Source organism: Clinocottus analis, unplaced genomic scaffold (assembly GCF_023055335.1).
Source record: "Clinocottus analis isolate CAN_PGR_092001 unplaced genomic scaffold, fCliAna1.0.p SCAF_6, whole genome shotgun sequence".
Taxonomy (NCBI): domain Eukaryota; kingdom Metazoa; phylum Chordata; class Actinopteri; order Perciformes; family Cottidae; genus Clinocottus; species Clinocottus analis.
In genome coordinates, this window is record NW_027176218.1 from 14,726,610 (window position 1) to 14,745,407 (window position 18,798).

The 18,798-nt window shown below is 41.5% G+C and overlaps 1 protein-coding gene across 1 annotated transcript in view; it reads right to left on the reverse strand.

Annotated features, from left to right (window-relative positions):
• Positions 1-621: 621 nt before the first annotated feature.
• The window catches only part of abtb2b (ankyrin repeat and BTB (POZ) domain containing 2b), a 50,744-nt gene continuing 32,567 nt past the window's right edge, over positions 622-18,798 (reverse strand). The window contains exons 4-17 of the mRNA XM_068603394.1: positions 14,092-14,244; positions 13,441-13,606; positions 13,174-13,263; positions 12,944-13,045; positions 12,561-12,657; positions 11,594-11,729; positions 10,830-11,107; positions 10,558-10,736; positions 10,342-10,447; positions 3,049-3,151; positions 2,858-2,945; positions 2,615-2,683; positions 2,329-2,442; positions 622-1,825 (exon numbers count right to left, since the gene is read on the reverse strand). Coding sequence (XP_068459495.1) covers positions 1,592-1,825; positions 2,329-2,442; positions 2,615-2,683; positions 2,858-2,945; positions 3,049-3,151; positions 10,342-10,447; positions 10,558-10,736; positions 10,830-11,107; positions 11,594-11,729; positions 12,561-12,657; positions 12,944-13,045; positions 13,174-13,263; positions 13,441-13,606; positions 14,092-14,244 — 1,915 coding nt within the window. The 3' untranslated portion in view covers positions 622-1,591. The remainder of the gene's footprint in view (positions 1,826-2,328; positions 2,443-2,614; positions 2,684-2,857; positions 2,946-3,048; positions 3,152-10,341; positions 10,448-10,557; positions 10,737-10,829; positions 11,108-11,593; positions 11,730-12,560; positions 12,658-12,943; positions 13,046-13,173; positions 13,264-13,440; positions 13,607-14,091; positions 14,245-18,798) is intronic.

Here is an 18,798-nt window from a genome sequence, read left to right on the forward strand (position 1 = left end):
CAGTTTGAGCTTTTTGATACTTCCAGCACCTTATTTAAGATAAAGCTGGGTTGTTATCCTGTAGAAACTTGTAATTATATTTTATTTAAGTTTAGGTAAAGTTAAAGGTAAAGTTAAACTAGTTTTTAATATATCTTTATATTTGTCTAAAATAATGGTAGTTATAACCTGCAGTGTAATTTAGAGCTCATATTCTTCTTTCAAACACTATGGCGTGGCGGTATCACACATTATGAATACTGAGCTTATATTATAGTATGTATTTAATATTATATAATAGTATATAATTTTATAGTATTAAAATACTTTAAAAATCTTGGTATGAAGTGTCATACATGATTAAAATATAAGTCATACAAATACATTCAATACATTTTAATATACAACAAATGTGCTTATGATGACTTTCGTAATAAGTGTTACCAGATGTGTTTAATTTCCTCTTTTGTTATTGCACATATTTTAATGTATTTTTGATGCACTTTCATGATGTCGATCTGTGCCGTTGCAAGTCTGAGTTGTTCTGGATTTCAGGTAAGTCTACACAAACCCACACCACAGATAGCAGTGCAATATTTGAATAGTATGCACCAGTGAAACTGACCAAACTTGTATCCCAGGTTTATTATAATTTTCAGCATTAAAACAGATGTGACGTAATCCAAATCCCATGTTGGACTGGCTGTTGTACCTGTATAGAAGCATTGACCCTCAGCATATATGAGCTTAATCAACTGTTAGAGTCTACCTGGAAAAACAGCAACAAAGCAACTTTTCATCAATAATATTAATGATGTAATATTAATGCTTGGATTAAAAACAAAATAAAAAGGGAACACCCCGTTAAATACTCTCACATCTTTTTCTCTCATTAAATAGAAAATGTCCATCCCACTCTTTAGTAAGTGTTATGTTTCGCCGCTAATACCTTTTAAAAAATAAAAACATAAAAAAGACATAAAAAGTACATTTGTTAATCCAAAGCTTACATCAATGCTGAAAGCACCAAGTTTACCTCTGCCCTCCCACTCTGCATTATTAGTCTGAAAAGGAGAAAGCCAAAAGTCCAGCATGGCTGCCTCACTTGATTCAGTCTCTTTGTCGCTTTACTCAGCGTCAGTCAGAACCAGGAGGGTGTCGTTGATCCCATTCCTCCAAAGCGATTGTTTATTTAGCCAGTTTTGTCCAGTAGAGGGCAGCAGTGTTTCATAATTCAGAGTTCCCACCTGTTACGTCCATCTGTTGCTTCTCTTTTAAGCTTCCAGAGCCTTGGAAAAAAAAAAACATCACAGTGTCCAATTTTCTTCTTCATAAACATATTGTACACTGTGATATAGTCAAGATGGAGTTCCTGGCACAAAATATGAAATGCTGAATTGTCCACAGAGCAGAGTAACTGCTGTCAAATAGCTCACCGATCGGTGTCCCCGTGCCAATTCACTGTGGAAGTTACTTGTCACCAGAGATCGTTTCAAATGTCACTAAGAAAACATCTGCACTCAAACCATTTAAACAGTGTCTTGAACATCTGATCAGTGATAAGATGAAACTTCAACTTCAACTGCCACGTTCTTATTTCCGTCTTCTCTCCTCAGACCCGGGAGGTGACGCAGAGGGAGCGTAGTCGTTGAGCCAGGGTGGCCTCCAGCTCCTCGAGAGGTGATTCTCCCCGGCTGTGAAGCAGCGTGGAAGTGGAGTTGTTTGCTTGTCGGGCCGCGGGGGGTCCCAGCAGCAGGCTCCTGAAGCCCTCTCTCTCCAGCAGAGCAGGCATCTGCTGCAAGAAGTAGCCTTCACAAAACGAGCTCAGCTCCAATGAACCATGGGCCTGGGAAAAGAGAGGACACAGTTACAGATGTAAAGTGTCAACAACACCGCTTTCCAATGTAGAATTTAGGAAATCAATCATGTACCATGGTCTTTTGTGGCATAAATTTGATTTTTCCCAGTTGATATGTTACATTAGAATCATCTCACTTATTAAACTGAAGAATTTAACAAAAGAGCAAATATTTGCTCTATAATAAAGTTTGCTCTTCTAATAGTTTTAAAGGAGGACTCACACAGCTTCTACCTTCTAGACGGGGGTATTTAGTACCATTGTGTAGACCGTCACTCAGGTGAACAAATTATATTCATAACAGCGCACTGATCTTTAGCTTTGTGTACTTGTATTGTCATGTTTTTTCTGGTTGTCTGTGTTGATTGTAATTGTGCTGAGTGTTGAGATGATGCCTTGCTTTCTATTGCAAACCAAGTCTACCTACGGGTACAAATATAGCAACCTAACCTAAGTTTACGTAACATCACAATATGCTGTGTGCGTGTCACCTTGGCTGTTTTGTAGACGCTGACTGCATTATCCAGATTGATGAGTCGCGAGCAGACGAGTTCACAGTGTCTCTGTAGCACGCCCAGCTGGAACAGACTAGCAGCTGACAACAACTGCCGGAGAAAACACAAGCAAAAGTCTTAAAATTGATACACTAACATAAAGAAAAATCGAAAACTTTAAACATAAACACTGATCTAAAGCAGGATGAAAGCAGACAATTTGTCAGTAAAATGTTTCATTCAACGCAGATAGATGGTATAGTATCTGTTTAGCGATTCTCACCTCCAGCAAATCCGGCACAATGGTTTTCAGTGACTCTGTTCCTCCACAGTACAGGTATGACATCATCATCTGCAAAAGAGGTCAAAGGTCTTGTTTGGAAACAAAGTCGAACTAAAGGATGTAGATGTTTTGCAGTACATCTCCAGTTTATTCCATCAATATTGATCAATTGATTCACACAAAAAAAGGAAATACTTTGGGTAGAATTCTTGAAAATCGGGAAATAAAGAGTACATTTGTTACCTGGAAAATGTTGTACTTGATGCCACTGATCTCAATCTCCTTGTTGTGGCTTGCATCTGGTCCACAGCTTGCCAGCAGAGACTTGAATCTAAAAGAAAACAAGTATGAGTGTTAAACCCCTCGTGGATTTTAACTGCTCACTGTCTTTAAGCTTGTGTCGAGCTGTCCAGTGGGAACTTGTGTAGACTCACCTGTCAGAAGCTGTGATGAGCAGGACTTTGTGGCCATAGAACGGCTTCCCCTCCACCACAAACGTCACATCTGACATCTCCTGGTTATTCAGGAAATGAGGGTCTGTAGGAAAACATACCAGTAGCTCCTTACAACTCCATTCCCAGGATAACTTTTTAGTGATCAGGAAGCCTGTCTGACCACTGGTCCAACTGTGTCTAGGATTGCCGTTGCGGGTTGATAACTTGATTTCAAACTTTGTCTGATGTATTCGGCATCAGCTTTACCCCCGTTTGTGGGACATTTGTAATGCCAAACCCACAGATAGTAGCATTGGCTAAGCAATGAATGCAGTCAGATATTGCATTTGCATTTACATAAAACTCAATATGAGGTTGTAGGTATTGAGGGTGCAGAACATTATGGTGCAAACAAATCTATAATTTAAACCTGAACACTGGTAATGGGATCAATTAAGTACATTCTTCTACAAAAATGCCAGCTACTCAACTGTGAGAAATTGCTGCCTCTTATCATCTTATGTGACTACATTTTAGGAAATTGTGATCGGTGGGGGATATTTCACGGTTTTGTGATATTTTACATCACCCAACAGATTCATTAACAATACTCAACAGATTCATTAATGATGTCATCATTAATGTAATGGCATCTGCTGAGCACACACTGAGCTATGTGTGGTCATATACACATACAGTAAGAAGCATAGTTAAGTGTGGCTTCAGCCGCATGGGGTCAGAGACCCCATGCTGGAAGCACACTTCATGTTCTCCTGCGGGCTTATTATTAGTTGGAATGCTTCGAGCATTCCAACTATTGTTCTTCGAATCTTTAAAAAACTTATTATTATTATTCTATTTCTTCCGTACGTATTTTGGACCTCTTCAGCTCCTTCATATTTTCAGCTACAGAAAAAAGTTCAATTATTCAAATATTCAGCTTCTTAAGCACACGTGTGCAACTTCCTTTTCAAATTTCAGACTTTTCAAATTTTTAAATTATTAAACTTTTTATGATTTTTTTTAAAATGGGACCCAATGGGGAAATCTTCAAATCATCTTCAACTTCAAACGTTTGCAGGTTCTTCATACGTTCAGCTAGAGACACAATTTCAAATTTCAAATGTTGACAAAACGTTCAGCTATTATTCTACGCTTTTACATTTTTCATATTTTTTCAAATATTTAAATTATTAAACTTTTTATAAAAATAAAAATGAATGGTTTCCAATGAAAAACGTTTTAAAACTTCTTCAGCTCCAAAAGCCTAAGGCTCTGCCATGCTTTCAGCTAGAGACACCATTCCAAGTTTAAAATGTTGCCAAAACTTTCAGCTATTACCGCATATCTCCACTTATTGATATATTTTATACTGTCATAATTGTCAGCGTTTTAGTTTTATGTTTTTTTGCCGCCTTTTCTCTCTTTTGCATGAGTGTGTGTTGCGGAGTTCAGAGCACGTGATGTCATGTTAGAGGGCAGACCCACGTCAGATCTTGAAGATTTTTTTTTTTTAAATTTGCCGTAAACTCCGTACTGTGTACTCTGTGAGCATAATTTATAGCTCAAAACGTTGGAAATCTTGTCTTCTGTCATAAACTGCGGTCGATAGGAATCCAACACATTCAGACGTCTCGTAATCGGACTGAATGTGAGAGAAAGTCCACCTCGCTCTGCCATCCGCCGCCATGTTAAATCTCCCTCCAAAGCCACGTCTCCCCTGAAGCTCGTACCTGATTTGTAAATCGCCCGTACAGACACATGTTTTATCGTACAGACTCGCCAGTCACAGTATCTGTTCATCAGGTCTTCCTAACGCTCAATATGCGATATCGAAGCAATAGTGGCTTTTAAAGTACCATTTTTTTAAAATAGTTTGAAAGGAGTTCCACAGTATTTAGGTCTATTAAGCTCAGCGTAAGGAAGTCCCTTTGAAGTCATCACCATGGCAACCTTTGATCTAACGACCCACAGGTGTTCTCGTTAGGGCAGTTTAACAGACACACAGACACTTACACACGCACACACAACACAGATGACTTCTGTCTCTCTGTCTGTTTGTCTCACACACACAGACACACAGACACACATACACACACACAAACAAACAAACACAAACACACACACACACAAACAGACACACACACACAAACAGACACACAAACACACACACAAACAGACACATACACACACACACAGACACACACAAAGACGTTTACATGTGTTTTATATTGTGTAGTTGTCAACACTGTGATCATTAATAAGGTCATATGATATTTCATATACGTTTGTGTGTGTTCAGGACGTTCAGTAGTTTATTTCCTTAAGTCCACAGTCCAGTCTGCCTCTAATCAGTCTGCTGGCGCTCATTTGGTCACCATGACGACGGCAGCACACAGGTGCTTCATATCAGCCAATCAGTTTAACACACAAACCAACTCAAGTGCTTTGGAGGAGAGACGGGCGTCAGAAACAAAAGCTATATATTGCGAGGTCTTACGGCAGTAGTAGCCACACTTTCAAAATTTCTTGCGAAATTTTCTAGTTAGTTGGAATGCTGCAAGCATTCCAACTATTGTTCTTCAAATCTTTATTAAACTTTTTATTATTATTCTATTTCTTCCATCCGTATTTTGGACCTCTTCAACTCTTTCATATTTTCAGCTACAGAAAAAAGTTCAATTATAAAAATATTCAGTTACCTAAGGACACGATGGCTAAGACTTTTCATATTTCAGACTTTTCAAATCTTTGAATTATTAAGCTTTTTATGATTTTTTTTATAATGGGACCCAATGGGGAAATTTTCAAATCATCTTCAACTTCAAACGTTTACAGTTTCTTCATACGTTGAGCTTGAGACAATATTTAAAATTTCACATGTTGACAAAACCTTTAGCTATTAATCTACGCTTTTACATTTTTCATATTTTCTCAATTTTCAAAATTATTCAGCTTTTTATTAAAAAAAAATGAATGGTTTCCAATGAAGAACATCTTCAAATCCGCTTTCAACTCTTCAACTTCAAAAGGGAAAGGCTCTGTCATGCCTTCAACTAGAGACACCATTCCACCTTTAAAATGTTGACAAAACGTTTAGCTGTTATTGTATTACTCATCTTTTTGATATCTCCTATAGTGTTTTAACTGTAGGCGTTTTCGTTTTATAGTTTTTCCGCACCTTTTCTGCCTTTCTCATTATTGTGTGTTGGGCAGCTCACAGCGGTGACGTCAGACTCCAGAGCGAGGGCACTTGGCGATACACATATTTCAAACTTGCTCTCTACTCCAAACCGTATACTCTTTGGACATAATTTATAGCTCAAAACGTTGGAAATCTTGTCTTCTGCCGTAAACTGCGGTCGATAAGAATCCAACAGATAAGACGTGTTGAGGTCCGACTGAATGGGAGAGCCGGTCCGTCCCCAGCAGCAGCCCTTTGGTCTGTGCATCTACAGGCAGCAGGCACGTAAGCGGCCGCACACGCGAACGGGTCGCGCACATGAACGGCCGTGCTCGCGCGTGAACGTGTTATTATGGTCGCGTGCACGTTCGTGTGTGTGTGTGCGCGCGCGTGTGTGCAGGTCACTTTGGTTATAAACGTCAGGATTAACAGCGTCACTGACGTTCACGTTGAGGTTTGACGGATGGTTTTGTAGAGACTCAGTAATATCAGGTCTCTCACCAACTGCACCTGTAGATCAGTGGTTAGCAACTCCGCCTTAGGAGCAAAGGGTCAGTGGTTCAAACCCCACCTATGACAGATTTTAATTTTTCAAAAAAACTTTTTTTTTTCTTCTGTTGGACTGGACACTGTGGCGGGCCGGGTCGTATGTTTGACACCCCTGATTTAGATGATGCAGTTTTCCTTTCAACTTTTCCAATTATAAATTTAAACGACAAGAATTTTCAACAGTTCAATTAAATGACTTTGAACTGTAAAATGTTTCAGTAGGTATTTTGCCTTTTCTATATTTTCAATAATGATTTGCTATTTATTTATATATTCATCTATTCCGCTATTTTCAGCTATATTAATATATTCAGCTATTTTTACATATATTCAGCTATTCTTTCATTTTCAAATATATTTAGCTATATTTAGCTAATTTAAGCTATATTCCACTATGTTCCGCTATATTCAGCTATTTCTTTCAAATATTTCAGCTATAAGCTTCAGCTTTTTGCATTCCAACGCATTTTCAGCAGGAAATGCTCTTTCTAGTTATTAGTTGGAATGCTGCAAGCATTCCAACTATTGTTCTTCAAATCTTTATTAAACTGTTTCTTCTTCTATTTCTTCCATCCGTATTTTGGACCGTAACTAGTCCTTCATATTCCCAGTTACAGAAAAAAGTTCAATTATTCAAATATTCAGCTACTTAAGGAGACGATGGCTATGACTTTTCATATTTCTGACTTTTCAAATTTCCAAATTATTAAGCTTTTTATGATTTTTTTTATAATGGGACCCAATGGGGAAATCTTCAAATCATCTCCAACTTCAAACGTTTACAGTTTCTTCATACGTTGAGCTTGAGACAATATTTAAAATTCCACATGTTGACAAAACCTTTAGCTATTAATCTACGCTTTTACATTTTTCATATTTTCTCAATTTTCAAAATTATTCAGCTTTTTATCAAAAAAAAAAGAATGGTTTCCAATGAAGAACATCTTCAAATCCGCTTTCAACTCTTCAACTTCAAAAGGGAAAGGCTCTGTCATGCCTCCAGCTAGAGACACCATTCCACCTTTAAAATGTTGACAAAAACGTTTAGCTGTTATTGTATTACTCATCTTTTCGATATATCCTATATTGTTTTAACTGTCGGCGTTTTCGTTTTATAGTTTTTCCGCACCTTTTCTGCCTTTCTCATTATTGTGTGTTGGGCAGCTCACAGCGGTGACGTCATACTCCAGAGCGAGGGCACTTGGCGATACACATATTTTAAACTTGCTCTCTACTCCAAACCGTATACTCTTTGGACATAATTTATAGCTCAAAACGTTGGAAATCTTGTCTTCTGCCGTAAACTGCGGTCGATAGGAATCCAACAGATAAGACGTGTTGAGGTCCGACTGAATGGGAGAGCCGGTCCGTCCCCAGCAGCAGCCCTTTGGTCTGTGCATCTACAGGCAGCAGGCACGTAAGCGGCCGCACACGCCAACGGGTGGCGCACATGAACGGCCGTGCTCGCGCGTGAACGGCAGCACACGTAAACGCCCACTAACGTGAAACGGCCGCGCGTGTAAACGCTCGCCAACGGGTGCGCCCGCGCCTCAACGGCCGCGCGCGTGCACGGCCGTGCGCGCGCGCGAACGGCCGCGTTAACGTGTTATTATGGTCGCGTGCACGTTCGTGTGTGTGTGCGCGCGTGTGTGCAGGTCACTTTGGTTATAGACGTCAAGATTAACAGCGTCACTGACGTTCACGTTCTGAGGTTTGACGGATGGTTTTGTAGACACTCAATAATATCGGGTGTCTCACCAAATGCGCCTGTGGATCAGTGGTTAGCAACTCCGCCTTAGGAGCAAAGGGTCAGTGGTTCAAACCCCACCTATGGCAGATTTTAATTTTTCAAAAAAACTTTTTTTTTTCTTCTGTTGGACTGGACACTGTGGCGAGCCGGGTCGTATGTTTGACACCCCTGATTTAGATGATGCAGTTTTCCTTTCAACTTTTCCAATTATACATTTAAACGACAATGATTTTCAACAGTTCAATGAAATGACTTCGAACTGTAACATTTTTCAGCAGGTATTTTGCCTTTTCTATATTTTCAGTAATGATTTGCTATTTATTTATATATTCATCTATTCCGCAATTTTCAGCTATATTAATATATTCAGCTGTTTTTACATATATTCAGCTATTCTTTCATTTTCAAATATATTTAGCTATATTTAGCTAATTTAAGCTATATTCCACTATGTTCAGCTATATTCAGCTATTTCTTTCAAATATTTCAGCTATAAGCTTCAGCTTTTTGCATTCCAACGCATTTTCAGCAGGAAATGCTCTTTCTAGTTATTATTATTCTTCTTATAGTCAAACCACTACTCCTCCCAGAGCGTTGCCAGCACATGCGCAAAAATTACATCGAAACGTGCGGTTTGCGCGGGAATCGTGAGGTATGACTTTTCTAAGAGATTCGCCCGTACGTTTTCCCGAAAAATGCAAAAAACATAAAAAAAATTTCACGAAACGTTCGTAGAGGGTGGCGCGCCAATTAACAGAGTGAGAAGAAGCGACAGAAACTGTTAAAAAAATAAAACGTATTTTGTCATTACTCCCACAATGTTCACTCTTCATACACCATTGTTGGATAGAAACGTTGGAAATCTTGTCTTCTGTCATAAACTGTGGTCGATAGGAATCCAACGGACTCAGACGTCTTGAAATCGGACTGAATGTGAGAGCAAGTCCACCTCGCTCTGCCATCCGCCGCCATGTTAAATCTCCCTCCAAAGCCACGTCTCCCCTGAAGCTCGTACCTGATTTGTAAATCGCCCGTACAGACACATGTTTTATCGTACAGACTCGCCAGTCACAGTATCTGTTCATCAGGTCTTCCTAACGCTCAATATGCGATATCGAAGCAATAGTGGCTTTTAAAGTACCATTTTTTTTAAATAGTTTGAAAGGAGTTCCACAGTATTTAGGTCTATTAAGCTCAGCGTAAGGAAGTCCCTTTGAAGTCATCACCATGGCAACCTTTGATCTAACGACCCACAGGTGTTCTCGTTAGAGCAGTTTAACAGACACACAGACACTTACACACGCACACACAACACAGATGACTTCTGTCTCTCTGTCTGTTTGTCTCACACACACAGACACACAGACACACACACAAACAAACAAACACATACACAAACAAACAAACACACACACAAACAGACACACACAAACAGACACATACACACACACACAGACACACACAAAGACGTTTACGTGTGTTTTATATTGTGTAGTTGTCAACACTGTGATCATTAATAAGGTCATATGATATTTCATATACGTTTGTGTGTGTTCAGGACGTTCAGTAGTTTATTTCCTTAAGTCCACAGTCCAGTCTGCCTCTAATCAGTCTGCTGGCGCTCACTTGGTCACCATGACGACGGCACCACACAGGTGCTTCATATCAGCCAATCAGTTTAACACACAAACCAACTCAAGTGCTTTGGAGGAGAGACGGGCGTCAGAAACAAAAGCTATATATTGCGAGGTCTTACGGCAGTAGTAGCCACACTTTCAAAATTTCTTGCGAAATTTTCTAGTTTTCTTACCCAACTGTGCTGAAAGAGTTGCCTTCATCCCAGGGATGGCTGGGAGAGGTGCTGGACCAAAACAGTGGCTGAAGATAGTCGCCAACTGTTGTAGAATGGCATCATTCTGGAGGAAAGGAGAATACAAGCAAGGAGAAGGGGATTACATCACACATCTTCACTAAATGTCTTGCTGATATCATTGAGCCACAAGCAAACACTGAGTTTAGATGGTACCTTGGTGGTACGTAAGATGTTGAACATCAGGGGCAGGCCGATGATGACCAGCTCCTCGCAGTAGTCCTCTTCTTTGATCGTGGTGAACTCTCTGAGGAGAGAGAGGGTGACTCCTGCCCTGGACTGCTGCTGGGCACAACGCAGAGATTCCAGCCACACATGTAGTTTCCATGGTACACCTACGTCAAAAGAAAAATACATGTTGATTGGTTTTCACGGTAAGTCACAATTTGAACAGTAAGAAAATCCTCTTCCTGACATCTGATAGGTACCCATAGCTCGTAGCTCCATGGTGACATCCAGGTAGCCATGTTCCGCACTGTAGTAGCTGGCCTCCTGCAGAGCCTTCGTCCTGGCCTTGCAGAGTCTCGCTATGCCCACCTCCGGCGGGGCCCCGGGGCCAGAGGAAGGGGTAGGGAGGGGAGAGAGAGGGAGGAAAGGGCAGATACTGGCCTCGTCACCCTCCACCCCCTCAGCTAAGATCTCCTCCAGAGACAGGACATCCTCTTTGACTTGCTGGGGCTGAGTCAGGAGCTTTCTTAGCACGTTTCTGACAAGATAAATAGGAGGAAGAAGTGGGAGAGAAAGACGACAAGGAGGGAAGAATCGAAAGAAAGGATGGAAACATTAATCTATGTCCAAACTGGACCACATACATCCATTTCTGTGACCCTGTACCCTCCTCTCTGATTACATAATCTGTCACCCTCACTGTGGAATGTGAAGTGTTGAGTCTACATTGTGTTCACACGTACACGCAGTGAACAGGTGGAGAGGTTTACGCTTCCAGTTGGTGTTTAGAGACAGATGGACTCTGAATAGAAGGAGGCCCAAAAAATGCACGTTTTTTATACTCGGAAACGATCAAGGCCTGCCATTTAACCACATGCTGAAAGGGATGAATCTCTCCTCAAAGCACAAATGCAGACCTGGGTCAAGTATGACTGAGTTAACGTTCCTTTCTTTTCTTAGAGCCTAACAGCAGCATCTGTCGACAACATGTCTTTTTTGAGATCAGATTGAGAGACGCACATACCTGTGTCCATGTGCGGCAGCATGACTGAAGCAGTTCATGTCTTCATAGAGGGATGACGTAAGGGCATTTCCACCGTGGGTCTTTGATAAGGGGTCTGCACCTCGCGCCAGGAGCAAACTAACCATCTCATAGTTTCCTGGGAAGGATATAAACAAGTCAATTACATACCGATTTACATCCTAAACACATTTAAATGGGATATATTTTACCAGTACTTTGCTGTTTGCAAAGACCTACTTTAGTAATCTATTCTACTTGTGTATTTTTCCCACTGGTGCAGTATACTTTGTATTTTCGACTAGTTAACATATCAACCCACAATTGTTCACATTTTTTATGGTTGCATTTTGAGCGTTTGCGTTTTTTTTATTGCCTATTTTCAAAATTATTAGAGCACTTATACTCTAGAGGTCTTCTTTCTGGCTTTGTTACACTTACTGTTGCAACTATTGCATTTTACCACAGGGACACATTGAGCTTTATTGTACTTTATTTAGCATTTTCAAACAAACAAACTCATTCATATGAGGCACTATTTACACGCCGTCATTTTTCTTTTACTACAGCTATGTGTGGCTTTTATTTGATCCCACAGAGGAATGCTGCCCGAAGGCTTCTAAACAACCACAGGCAGCACTCCTCAGCGCTCGCTTTGCCTTCATTTACCCTCTCATTTCCTTGTTCCTCTCGCCAACGCCTCACTCACGACTCAATCCTGTGATACTGTTGTCACACTACGAGATCGGTTACTTATAATTGTTGGAAAAATAAGTTCAAGATAAGTTTAAGCAGTTATTATTAGTTGTTTGGCAGAACATTACAACACACATTCATCTCTGCATGTTTCCCTTCTGCAGACTTTTAGTAGTAAGTAGTAATTTACCGACCATAAATGAGATCATCACAAACATCAGCTGTGCCTTCTGTGTACGTGTGTTTTTATGTGTGCGTGCATGTATTTGCCCACCTGCTGCTGAAGCCAGCTGCAACGGGGTGTCTGCTGTACTCTCCTGCCCGTTGCGGACTGCGGCCCCCTCAACGTTGGCCCCTGCATCCAACAGGAGCTGGAGATACACACCACATCTGTTATACTGTGCAATGTTTGACATCGTTTCACTCGTTTAAGGCCTGGCCTCTGACATCACATTTGTCACTCATCTTTGGAACGTGTAGCATCACATCCGCATGTTAGCTGTGGACTGTGTAGGACAACCTGCATTCCATGTGCCTATTTAGCAGGTTAATTCACCTCGGCTCAAAAGTATGCCATTCATGCCGCATGTCAAATTCAAGATTCACACACTAGCTACATCTGGTTGCGGCTGCTACATGTGCGTGTATGTTTCCAACCTGCACGACGGAGATGTGTCCATGCAGCACAGCGAAGGTGAGGGCTGCCCAGTGTCGACTATCGGGATGCACAGAAGGGTGTTTTGGGGAGCACGGTGGAACCTGGCAGCACGCGGCAAATGGGTGTTACACACCAACATCAAGACCATACTCTCACATGTAGAAGTTTACTCAACATGCATTGTTTAAATGAATGTGTGCATATGTTGACATTATTGAAGCGTATTTACCGGCAGGTCAAGGTTGGCCCCGGCATCGATCAACATCTGGACCAAGGCCTCGTCTCCGGCTGCGCAGGCATACATCATCGGGGTCATGCCCTGAGTAACGAACAGCGAGCAGAGCAATGGACACATGAAAAAGAAGAAACCATTACATTAAGTGCTGCCTGACAAACTATGAATACATATGGAACATTTTGCAATATTCCCTTTAACACACATCATACATAAAAACCCATTCACACTGCTAAACACAAAGAGACAGATGTTCAGTACCTGGTCGTCCATGCTGTTGACCCCATCTGGCCCCAGCAAACCAATAGCTTGGCCAATGAGGTCTGTGCGTCCACAGTTTAGCATCCGAAAACCCAGGTCCAGGTGGAACTTGTCTGTGGCGGCTTTGGAGTCCAGACGCTTGAAGGAGCTGAAGCAACATTCAGGCCTGATGGAGACAGACACAAAGAAAGAATAAGATAACAAAACAGCCAGTTCACCGTCAATTTATAAGAGGTACCTAGCAAAATGCACTAAAACAGATTAAATAGACATTAAGAGCTACAAGTTTCAACCATTTGGCTCATTGTACATTCTTATCTGATGATTATCTGGAATTACTCACTTCATTAAAAGAGGCTATGGAGCCGCGTTACAGTAAGCGGGCAGTAATTGCTAATGTCTCAGCAATTAAGTTATGTTTCTTTTCAACTAACTGTAATGACCCCATAAACATTCAAGGAAGACATAACACTTGTGTCAGGAACAGTAAACGTAGGATTTGTCTGAAGGCATTGTTAATGTTTACTGTATATTCCTTTTTTGATTACAGATACTCAGACATAGTGCTGCTGCTTGCGAGGAGAGATTCAGATCCAGTCTACAAATCAAGCAGTACAACCCTCGTGAGTTTGTGTGTGTGTTCTCATTTACTTCAGCTGTCTCGGTTCACAGTCCAGTCCTGGCAGGAGGAGCCTGGCAGTTTGTCTGACGTCATCACTATCCACCAGTAGACTCTTGCGATGCTCAGCGTGAACTATGGCCACTCTCATCCACTCCATCAGAGGTGGCAGCAACAGGAATGGCCTGTAAGAAGAAAATATAAATAATTCCAACTTTGTCCATTTGTTTGGTACAAAAAAAGCTGCATTCAACTATGATGTATGAGGAGCACAGCAATGTTGGTGTGGAAGTTGTTTTGTGATTCAGTTAAACTGTCTACAATCAGATGACTTATATATGACTGGCAGTACTTCCCCATACCCTGACCAGTATACAGTGAGTCACATCTCCCCACCCACACACACACACACACACACACTAGGACACAACAGAGCACCTCAACTCTACTTATCACACACATTTGCCAGCTTTTACACACCATATGAAGTTGTCTCCCTTCGTGAAGTCATCATACGTGCAAGCAGACACATTAAAAAACAGATGCACATCTACGTATATGTGACTAATCAGTGTCGGTTGCCAGGTGATGCAGTTAAACGGCTGCTTTCCTTGTCTGTGAGAGCTGATGGAAGATGATAACAGAAGTGTGACTTTATTTGTGCTGTCATTTGATAAACAAAATACTGCAGTGTCTTCTGAATAATCAGCCTATTTTTAAACCAGCTTTTCCGAGAAGATAAACGAAGGTTCAACCCTCTGGCATTGTAATAGAGGATTTCTAGGAAAGAGAGAACCAAGTGAAACTAAGAAGGCGAGGAAAGGATTAAAATAGAAATGAAAGACAAGATTGACCTGATCATGAGGGAACAAGGAACAGTTACATTATTTGCATAGAAGTAACGGAGTAAAAGAGCAGAACACAAGGTCTGATGTGGCCTTCTGATCACCATCTGGCTTGTTTGATTGCTCTGTTTCTCTTTCTTTCTTGATCATCCTCATCTTTCAACTTATCTTTCAAAAAAACTTTAGAAACCACTGCTGTCTGCAACACCACAACGGTATTAATCTCATCTCTTCTGCGCCTTTCTCTCACCATATGTGCCTGTGAACAATGACCCGTTATTGTTGCTTCGCGTTTGATCCTATGGAGCCTCAGTCAGTGTGTTAATGAGTGTTTGAACACTGCCTCTGTGTTATCATGAGATACTAAGCAGCCTTTCTCCTGCTGTGATGTTATTCTTAGCGGTGGTTTCACCTTTGTTCTCAGGAAATGCAAACACTCTAATGCATATCATGAATACAGATGGAGGCAAACGCATGTATAGCAGTAGTACACGAGCATACAGTACTGCTGCGCCTGCTATAGGTATTGTAGTTACTGGTAATGAGCATTGGGACCCGTGCCGTGCCATTTATTATCCTCACTGTGTTTACTTCAAGGAGCTTCCTGCGTTTTTTTTATAGAACAGCTCCTTCTTTTCAACAGTGCCCTCTCTCTCTCTCTCTCTCTCTCTCTCTCTCTCTCTCTCTCTCTCTCTCTCTCTCTCTCTCCAATCAGTGCTTTGTTAATAATGTATATTGTCACTTTACTAAAGTGGATCTTCTGAAGGTTTCAGAATGTGAATGTCAGACTTTTGAATACCTCACTCAATGTAACATTTAAATGCATTTAACAACAATATAACAACCAAAATATGTGAAGCTTTTTTAACATCATAAATTAAAGCTTTTCATAACTGGACAGCTGTGGTTGGATCCAACTGTGGTTTTACAGTGTTCATCCATAACAATGGTCTGTGTTAGTTGACCTTTAATAACTGCATTGCAGATATGACTGCATAATAATTAAAGGCTTAAAACAACTTATAATCCAAATCTATGACTTTTTTTAGACAATTAGGAGGCTGCAGATACACTGTTTCTGTCTATTTTATCTTCTAGCTATTGTGTCAGACGTTGTTTCAGTACTTTATCAGTCAGTGATCCGTCAGGAGGAGGGATCCAGCAGTCAGTCAGGCGTGACAGCTAACAAGCAGACAAGGGACTGATGCGATGGAGGAGAAGTGGGAGGAAAAAGTTAAATGGGTCTAATAGGTGCTCATAAGGAGGACTTGAGTGTTTGGGAAATGGCTGGGAGGCTAGTGGGGTATGTCACAAGGAAGAGGAGGGTTGGTTGGCAGTTTGGAGATGTGCTGGAGATGTAAAGTGAGAAGAAAGTCCTGTTTCTGGGGTGAGGAGCGGCAGCTGGCTTGCGAGTGCTATACTCGCCTTAATGCGCTTTACTTGCCATAAATTGGACCGTGTGTGCCTATTTCATTTGTGTGTGCATTTGTGCTTGTGTCTCAGTCTGTCTTTCTGAATGCCATAAAGCATCCACCCAGCTTTTTTATTGCATGCATGTTTCAAAGCGTGCACGCTGCATGCACACCACTCCAGAACTAAAGCGGAGCCAATCAACTGTATCAAGCTTTTAACACTTAGTGCTTATTGATCCATCATAGAGATTGTCCCTGCCTTTTACTTCGTCAATCGACATTTCACAGCCTGTGTTGTAGTGAGTAAAAAGACATACAAATTTGAACCCTGCATAATAACCATGGTGCTTCTTTCATGGCCGGAAATACTGGTTTTACAGTAAAATAGTTAAAGTTCTGTGAGTGTATGTGTGTGTGTGTTGTAGACTAGAGGATATACACAAAGATTTGCATCAACACAAAACAGCTGAAGTCATGTGCCAGAAGCCCACGACTGCATACAGATGGAGCATGTCTCTGCACTGACACCCACGCAGCTCTAGCCTTTCTCCCACGGGTTATCCCTCCTTCTTTCCTGAAACCTTCTCCCTCTATCTGAACTGCTCCCCCCTACACCTCCCATCTGACCCTTGTGTCTGGGTTATGCCCCTCAGCCTGAAACACAAACTTCAGTTTCACCTGAGAGTCGGTGCAACATCAAAGCTGAGCCTCCTGTTAACACTGAAACTAGATAGCTCTTCTGGCTAGCCCGCTGACCCGCCTTGCTAAGGCTACACACTGAGAACAGCAGGATTCAGACACGCACACACAAACTCTCCCACACATGTTCACACACATGCACATTTAAACGTTAGCTCTGAATCATGGCGCCATTTTCTCCATCACCTGGCTGGTCATAAAATGACAGTCGGCTCAAATTGTGGTCAGGTGTGTGTGATCTCTTACCTGTCCAACATGAGAAGCAAAGGCTTTTCTCCCCGGGTGGCAACACCACACATGCTACACTGGCCCCATATGTCCAATGTGTCCTATGCCCCCAAGCCACTGTGATTGGTTTCACATTTAAGAAACTGAAATCAGGCCTTCAAGCAGACCCCATCATGCGGTGCAGAGGTCAAGGTTAACCACTGATCTAGAGTCAGATTACGCTCATGAAGGCTCCATAAAAGGGGGGGATGTAATGTTTTCTGACGACTCTGTGGTTATGAGCTCCACTGGTTACTTCTTATCACAGTAACACATCTACCCATTAGTGCTCCCTTTCATCCACTGAAGGATGTAGAAGGGTTAGGGTGGTCTGTTCAGCAGAGTTTGGAAGTGCTGGTTTTGGGCGGAGAGGCTGGCGATTCCACCATTAAATAGATTGGTTAATGACTTTAAGCACTAATAAAAGTTATTTTTCTGTGGCTTGAAGAGGAGAGTGTGAATGCAGAGCTAAGTAGACACAGACACCAGCGTTTGCTGTGTCACACTTAACGCAGCCCAACACTCCAATACAACATGATCTGTAACAGCCACAACTAAGCACCAGGTTTTAAGGATGATAAGAAAAAGAGCGTCTTGCGTACACTTGAGGATTCTGCCATAAGGCTCTCACCAGGCTCCCTATAATGTTTGATGATGTGGCCCACACACATTTGGCGGTTTTGGGTTTCCAGCAATGCTTTTTTATACAGCTTTCAATAGAGGGTGAGCCACAGCGATTAAGAGGCCCATTGTAGGAGAGCAATCTGTATCATTACCAGGCACCCACATAGTAATCACTAGCAGGTTTGCACTGCTCTCCTCTACCACCTGAGTCTGCCGTGCGTTTACAGACACTCCACACAGTCACATAGAAAAGCATGTTGGCAACTCAGAAGATGTCTAGAAAGAAAAGGAGAAAGATGTCCCAAAGTATACAGTCCAACAGGGTGCTAAATCATGTAATCCTGCACACATAAACCAGGCTGATATACACCCACCATTAAAAAAGCTTAACGACTTGGAAGAAACAGCCAGGATAGTGAAAAGAGGGGCGTATATTTGCTGTTCTGTTCTCTTTGATGCTAACGAGGAGCCCACCTTTGCTCACTCACGCTGTGTCTGTTCATTATTAAATGTATAAGAGCCAGCTGTCTCTGAGTGCATACACATGTGTGTGCACGGAAGTGTGTGTGTGTTTGGGTAAGATACTGTATGTAGCTGATTTCATCACAAAACTTTTACAGAGGTACGGTGATCTCACAGATGTCCTGTCCTCATCAAAATCCAACGATCACAAAGACATGAATTTCTGGAGGTTAAAACATTCATTGAGGAAGAAATTTACAATTTACCAAAGCAAACTGAAACACACAAGTGTGTGGAAGTGGAAGCTGCATCCCATTTGTATGCTTGAGTGCTACCTTTAGACAGGCCTCCCTATATCCGTTTGAAAATGTAATTAACCTTTACACAGAAGAGCACTTTCCACTGACATTTTTAACATATGGTTACTCTG